Source organism: Etheostoma spectabile, chromosome 23, assembly GCF_008692095.1.
Source record: "Etheostoma spectabile isolate EspeVRDwgs_2016 chromosome 23, UIUC_Espe_1.0, whole genome shotgun sequence".
Classification (NCBI taxonomy): domain Eukaryota; kingdom Metazoa; phylum Chordata; class Actinopteri; order Perciformes; family Percidae; genus Etheostoma; species Etheostoma spectabile.
The window spans coordinates 1,186,937-1,194,039 of NC_045755.1; the positions used below are offsets into that span (position 1 = coordinate 1,186,937).

Sequence of the window (7,103 nt, forward strand, 5' to 3'; positions counted from 1 at the left end):
GGGGGGGGGGGTTACATTTAGGTTGCTGGATTTAACAGGACAGTGGAGAGGCCCCGTCTATTTGTACGGCCTTAGGAACCTGGTGACTTTGGAGCGCAGCAGCTTGATGAAGGAGCGAGGGAACATCTCTTTGGACTCCTGTGCCGTGTACCTGAAGTAGTTCTGGGGATGGGCCAGCACGTCGAACAGGGCCTTTATCAGCTTCTTGTCCTGCGGGGATGACACAAGGACATAGAGTGTCATGGACCAATCATAGGAGTTTAGGACTTTTTCAACCTTCATTTTTTTATTATTAAAAATCAGGGAAAAAATAAATCAGAAAGGGGTTTATTGCTACAGTAAGTTACGCCAACGTGGAATTTGCCTTGGTGAATGGTGCACACATACATACACAAACATTTAACATTACTAAGAAATAAAAGAGTGCCGATTGTAAAATATACAGTATGTGCAAAGGGCAGATGTATAGTCCAGAAGGAAGTGTGGTGAGTAGGGATTATGGGGGTGAATCTCATTGGGGGTCTAGGGCCTTGTTGGTGTCATTTGATCAGAATCTAAGACTGATAGATACCTTTAGTATCTCCTGGTGGTTCTCAGAGGCGTAGAGCCTGCCATCGCGCACTATGTCCTCTATCAGCTGCTGGTAGTCCTCTGAGACAGGACAGGGAATCACACATCGTAGAGTATATAGAGTAAATATAGGTCGCAATAGCAAAATCAATAACAACATGTACACGATTCACAAGTGAAATGATAATTTTTAAATGACTAGGAAGCTACTCTTGGCAGCCTGCATGTGAGATGTGAAAGCTGTTTTGAGGGGGACTCACCATCGTAGGTGACGTATGGAACTTGGAATCCTTTGCCACTGTTGCCCTCGTTGGACTTAAACTGAATCCAGAGCTTGCGAGAGCGAGAGGTGAAGGCAATGGGCCGCTCGTAGGTCTGACATGTCTCATAGGTGGTGATGGAGGTGGGAAGGGCTGGAGGAAGGGTACAAACATGTCACATAAGTATCCACATCCTTAGGGTTTATAGACATATCATATGGTATGTATCAGGAGATAAGTTGGCAGTAAGGAAGGAGTATTCAAATCTCTGCTTAAGTAAAAGTACTAATACCACACTATAAAAATACTCTTGTTACAAGTAAAGTCCTACATTGAAAGAAAACTCAAGGAAAACAATTATGTAGGCATCATCAGGAAAATGTACTTAAAGTATTAAAAGTGCTCAATGCAGAAATATCTTTACATTTTAGAAACTAGAAATGATAAAAACCTTTCTGTCAATCAATTAAGTGTTTAATGGTCTAATGATTTCAGCTGGACTTGTCGGCCTGTATATTGTTGGGTAGTTTAATTTATAATAAAGCATTATATTTGACAAACCACGTGTGTTTTGTGTGCAAAAATCTTAACATTCGACCACTTTGAGTTGGTAAACGTGGGTTAGTTTAGCTTAGCATAACAACTGGAAATACCAGGCGTTTTTCTGTGCTGATTGTGTTCCTATTGTTCTTGTCAGTGGCAACAATTAATAACGTTTACCAGTGATGGAAGAAGTATTCAGATCCTTTACTTCAGTAAAAGTACTATTACCGGACTGTGAAAGTACTCTGTTACAAGTAAAATTCCAGCATTGAAAATGTTATTTAAGTAAAAGTATGTAAGTATCATCAGGAAAATGTACTTCAAGCACTGAATGCATTCCATTTCAGTCAATCAACCAAGTGTTTAATGGTCTAATGATGTGTTTTGTGTGCAAAAATCTTAAGTTTTACTTTGTACAGTAGTTGAGTAAATGTACTTAGTTACATTTCACAACATGAGTTGGGAAACGTGGTTCAGTTTCTCCCCATGTGAAATATATTCAGAACCAAATTCATTTAGCGTCACTAAAAGCCACATGAGAACTTTCCCCCCTGCTTTGTGAATGGGAGCAAAAAGGAAAGTCAGGATTAGTGATTACTTCTGTGAGAAAGCATCTCTTTGTACTGTATGATTGCCATGTTTACATGTGTCCAACTAATAGTATTAAAGGGGGAAAAAAACAGAGTCGGATTGAACCGGACTAAATGACGCAGGTTTGCATATGTCCTGAGGTGGGGGTCTTCAAAGTGTTTCAATCCAAGGACCCCTTAACTGAAAGATCAGCCCCCCCCACTACATATATTGTTTAAAATGAAGTTGTATACTAACCAAGGCCTACAATAACATGTAGGATGGCCTAAAGCCTTTAAACATACATTTTATGTGCAAAGAATATTAAATTATTGGAATAATAATTGTTGCCATGATATCATAAATTATGTTTTAATTTTCAACATACGTAGATGTGGCATAGGGAATCCTTAGGGATAACGCTTTCTGTGGACGGCTACCTTAGTGACTCCCTTATAAGCCAGTAAGAACTATAATTCCGGATCTTGGAGAATAGTATGCTTGGATTGTGAACATTTTCCAATCAGTGAATTGCACCTGCGTCCACCAGTAGGACCTGGGATTGTTTTGTCAACTGCTGCTTCCAAAGTCAAGAATGAACTGTCATACTCCACTTTAAAGTCAACACAGATGAGAAGTCCTAGACTGGATCTTGCTCAGAATCTGGTCTAATGACAACTGAACAAACTGAATCTGAGTTTAGAATTGTTATGTGAAAAGGTCTGAAATTACCTTAAAATCAAACCGTGGTATGGTGCACAACTAGGGATGGGTCTCGATACCTGGTTCTATTAAGGACCAGGTTCCAAATTTCTCAAAAAATTAGTAAGTTTCGAGCTTATCGAGACCAGTGGATCATATAACGTTATGTGTAAAAATAGATATGTGCGTATAGGCAAAGTCTAGCCTCCCCACCGCAAATCCTTCTAAATATAGATGGACTGGGTAGAGAGAGCACCGCTCTGTCAGCCGCTTAAACAGCAACAGAGACTGAAGAAATCAACACACAGACTCACAGTTTCTGCAATAAAAGCAATAATAGTTCTGTTAAGATTAAGGATTTGCCGTCTTGTCTTTCCTCCAAATAATAGAAAAGTATTGACAATGATATAGGTAAAGACTCGGATAGTTAATCAGCCTCTCAAACAGTTTCAATGTCAAAACAAATTAAAGATCCCCATCCCTACACACTACATACTGTAGCATATGTTGTTCAATCACTGCTTAAAGCACTTTTGGTTGGACGCCAATTGCATTCCGTTGCTGTACACTTATACACTATAAAGTTAAATCTAATCTAATGAAATATGATAATCTCTTTTGCTATTTGTCTATTTGTGTTTTTGGGTGACGGGAAAAGGAAGTTTGGGGTTCCCTGCTGGAGCTGCTGCCCCTGCAACCCAATACCGGATAAGCAGAGGAAGATGGATGGATGGATGGTAACGGAGTGTCATTGAGTGTCATTCTTGCATGAATAGTCATGTGAAAATAAAGGCTCTCTGTGGAGAAACATAGTAATAAAAACCTTGTTGATTGTTCGGTATGTTAACATTCGAGCAACCTTTGGCTGGCAATGGACTTTAACAATTGCATTTAACTACCAACGCAAAGACCATGAATTTGTCTGAGCGACAGGTTAAAAAATATTATTGTGATTTTTTTTTACCACTCTTCCTCATGACTAGCACGTCTCCACACTCATCCTCGATGGGGAGGAAGATCTCTGGTACCACGATGAGAATCCGCCTCTTGTGTGGTGGGTTGATGGTCCAGATGCAGTCCACGTTGGATGGGTAGTCTCCAGGGTAGTTAGGAGACTCAATGTAGCCTGTGTATTCTCCCAGCTCGCCTCCACACAGCTGGTCTGAGGGCAGAATAATAGAAACAAACAACGGTGAACGCCATTTGTTGAACGGCTATGGTTCCGGAAGTGATTTTCTGATCTCTCCATTGACTGATTAAATGCCTGTATATAAAGCTTTAGGCCCGGAAGCAAGCCAACCAGCTATGAGAGGAATCATGACCAGAACATATTTGATTCGGTTGGGGGTGTGATGCACAGTGGCAATAATAGTCACAATTAAGATAATGGAACAGTGACTAAAATAGAAGTCACTGGGAACTGCAGGGCGTAGTGTAGTATTTCTCCATGAAATTGCTAATTAAACATGTTTTTCTTGATACAGGGTTGATTTTAAAAATGTTGTGGCTTCTACAGGAGCAGAAACTTTTGTTTCACAACCTCGGAGCTCATGGTCAGTCTACCTTGGATGGCTTAAACCTGGGGTGCTAAACATACGGCGTGTGGGACAGAAGCGGCCCACCAAAGGTCCAATCAGGCCCACTGGATGACTTTCCAAAGTGTTGAAATTACAGAGAAGTAATTAGTTCTAATTCCAAATTTACCACTTTATTATCAGAGAATGTTGTTTCTTTTTCTGTCAATGTACAACTTTAATCTTAGAAATTCAGAGTTTTCTCCCCTCTCTGTCCATAACGTTACTTTTTTCCTACAATGGCCTTAAAACGCTGTTGTAGCAGAAACAATTTGGGCTTGCCAACATCAAGCTGACAAGAAACTCTGTGGCAGACACAGTTTCTGATCTTTCTGGAGTGGTTTACTGGTCTGGCCCACTTAAGATCAAATTAGATATTATATACTGTATATATGTTGGACAACATTACTTTTGCAGTGGGACACGTTGGTGGCACCGTCAAAGTCAGTGGTGGTGTTCCCCGGGCAGGTGATACAGTAGTTCTGCCCAAACTCAGACTGGTAGGTTCCTGCTGGGCAGCGGATACAGCGATGGGTACTGGAGTTGTAGTAGTGTCCAGGAGCACAGTGCACTGAGGAGGAACAGGAGGCAGTCAGTGGACACACAGCAGAAAATAAATGAGAATAAACAGCAGGCCATCTATAAGACACAGCTGTGATATTATTGCTGCCTAGATTACAAAGTAGGCATATAAACAGAGAACTAAACCCTGTATAGATGACTTTATCATCTACATTTGCAAATTGCCGTCTCATATAAACATCTGAACACTACTTTATGACAGCATTAACAATGACACTGCTGACAAATGGCTTGTGTCTTTGCAAATGCCAGCAGTAACATATGCAGTTTTAAAGTGGTAAATAAGATAAAAAGCTCAAATTACACGGAAGTCAACCAACCTATAGAATATTAACCAAGCCTTAAAGTCTACAGTAGAGCTCTGATTGGACCCGACCCTATCCGTCAGGTTATGGCTGAGCTATAATTTCTCAAATTTTCCCAAGGGCTTGATTCAGGTCGGGTTTGCGCAAATCTCCCAGTGTTTTGTTGAAATGCAGACCTTATAGTCTGAGTAATGTCATGAATAATGTGTCGGCTGTGTACCGCTGTGTGTTATTGCCATCTACCAGATATCTATTTAACTTTCACACATGGATAAAAAGCAGTGGAAAATTGTGTTTTTAAGTCTGAATGTGCTCGGGTCGGGCTTGGACAGAAACTATGCGGGTTAATGTCGAGCCAGATTTTTCAGGCCTAATCATAGCTCCTGTCTACAGTCATGCTCTGTGAGGCTTTACTTATATTGCGTTCCATTTAACTTAAAACTCCGGGAGCTGGGAATGACGTTACACCCGAGTTGAATGCGTTTCCATTCACAAGTCGTATTTGTTGTTATGTGCTAGCTCTAGCCAGGTTAGTCATTGTTAGCAATAACAGTAATTAACAATAAATTACGCTGTTTTTTATGCATACAAACAGCGTAACAACATGTCCACAGATACAAGTTGGACAGTCACAGGACTGTGTTATACAAAGGATTTAAAGACACAAAAATAAGACAGAAGTGCTAAAAACTTTATGTGACAAGAGCTTGCACAACTATTGATGGGCATCCATGTTGGACTTTGAAGTTGGGGTTGTCCAAGCTTGGAAATCCAAGGTCAGGGGCAAGTTTCCATCTTTGACCTCGGAAAATTTCACTTCAGAGTACAAATGGAATGCATTAGCCACAGCAGTGCTTTGAGCTAAATACTAACATGCTTACAATGACTATGTGCTTACAGCCTACTGCTAAGATGGTATACTGTTAAACATGTTCAACCATCTTCGTTCAGCATTTTACCATGCTAACATTTGCTCTATTAGCATTAAACACAGAGTACAGCTGAGACCAATGGGAATGTCATTGCCACCAAATTGGCTTAACATAAATCTAACATATTATTGGCAAATGCAAATCTGCCTAAACCTAACCCACTAAGGCCAATCAACAGTTAATAAAAAGGATGTGCCACATGTTTGTTTAACATCAAGACATGATGTATGAAATCCTGCCAACAATTGAATAGTTTGTATGAAAAAGGGTATCGATAAAGGCTTTAGGCTGCCCTACAGGTTATTGTAGGCCCCGGTTAATTTCATACAATTGGGGGGGCCCTGCTCCGTCTTTCTTTAAATTAAGGGCTCCTTGGCTTAAATTATTTAAGATCCTGATGAAAAGTCAGAGGACCACCAAAAATATTATGATTCAACCTGAAGGGGACTTGGGTGCGTTTACCAACTTTCATTGTTGTTGAGACATTTTAATTAAAGCCATAGATTCTTTAAAGTGCTAGAAAAATGTATTTTCTTTAACTGGCATCTACACTGAAGATACAAAATAAACGCATATCTCTGATTACAGCCCCCTTCAAATACACGTAAATGCATTTTGGCTGCCACAGTGCTGTTTCGACTGTGTGCATAGTAATAATAAGAAAAAACTGTATCAAGAGACAATTAATAGACATATAGAGATGCACACTATCAGACACACAAAGACAATGACACGCACAGACACAAAGCCTCACCTTTGGCCTCACAGTCCCTGAAGGACACTGATCCTTCATACTTGGTCATGAGACCTCCTCCACAGAGGAAGCAGAGGACTCGGCCTGGTTCTGGCTGGTAGGAACCCAGCGCACAGGGTTGGCATGGACGGAACCCGTCAGCAGAGAAGTGGCCTGCTGTACATTGACCTGAGGGATGGACAGAAGAAAATCTATGAGATCCTCTTAATGTATCCGTAGACACTGTTGGAAGTTGGATACTGATCACACAATGAGAGTGCATGTGGCGGCGCTTTCACTAGCTGCGGCTCGGAGGCTCTCTAAACTCTCTA

The 7,103-nt window shown here is 40.7% G+C and overlaps 1 protein-coding gene across 5 annotated transcripts in view; it reads right to left on the minus strand.

The window, feature by feature from the left end:
• The window catches only part of scube1 (signal peptide, CUB domain, EGF-like 1), a 121,920-nt gene that overhangs the window by 865 nt on the left and 113,952 nt on the right, over nt 1–7,103 (minus strand). For all 5 annotated transcript variants that reach the window (XM_032505297.1, XM_032505296.1, XM_032505295.1 and 2 more), the window contains 6 exons: nt 6,793–6,960; nt 4,629–4,790; nt 3,610–3,807; nt 831–983; nt 572–651; nt 1–210 (listed from right to left, as the gene is read on the minus strand). The exon at nt 1–210 is cut by the window's left edge and continues 865 nt beyond it. In XM_032505297.1, the coding sequence (XP_032361188.1) occupies nt 58–210; nt 572–651; nt 831–983; nt 3,610–3,807; nt 4,629–4,790; nt 6,793–6,960 (914 nt within the window). In that variant the 3' untranslated portion in view covers nt 1–57. The remainder of the gene's footprint in view (nt 211–571; nt 652–830; nt 984–3,609; nt 3,808–4,628; nt 4,791–6,792; nt 6,961–7,103) is intronic.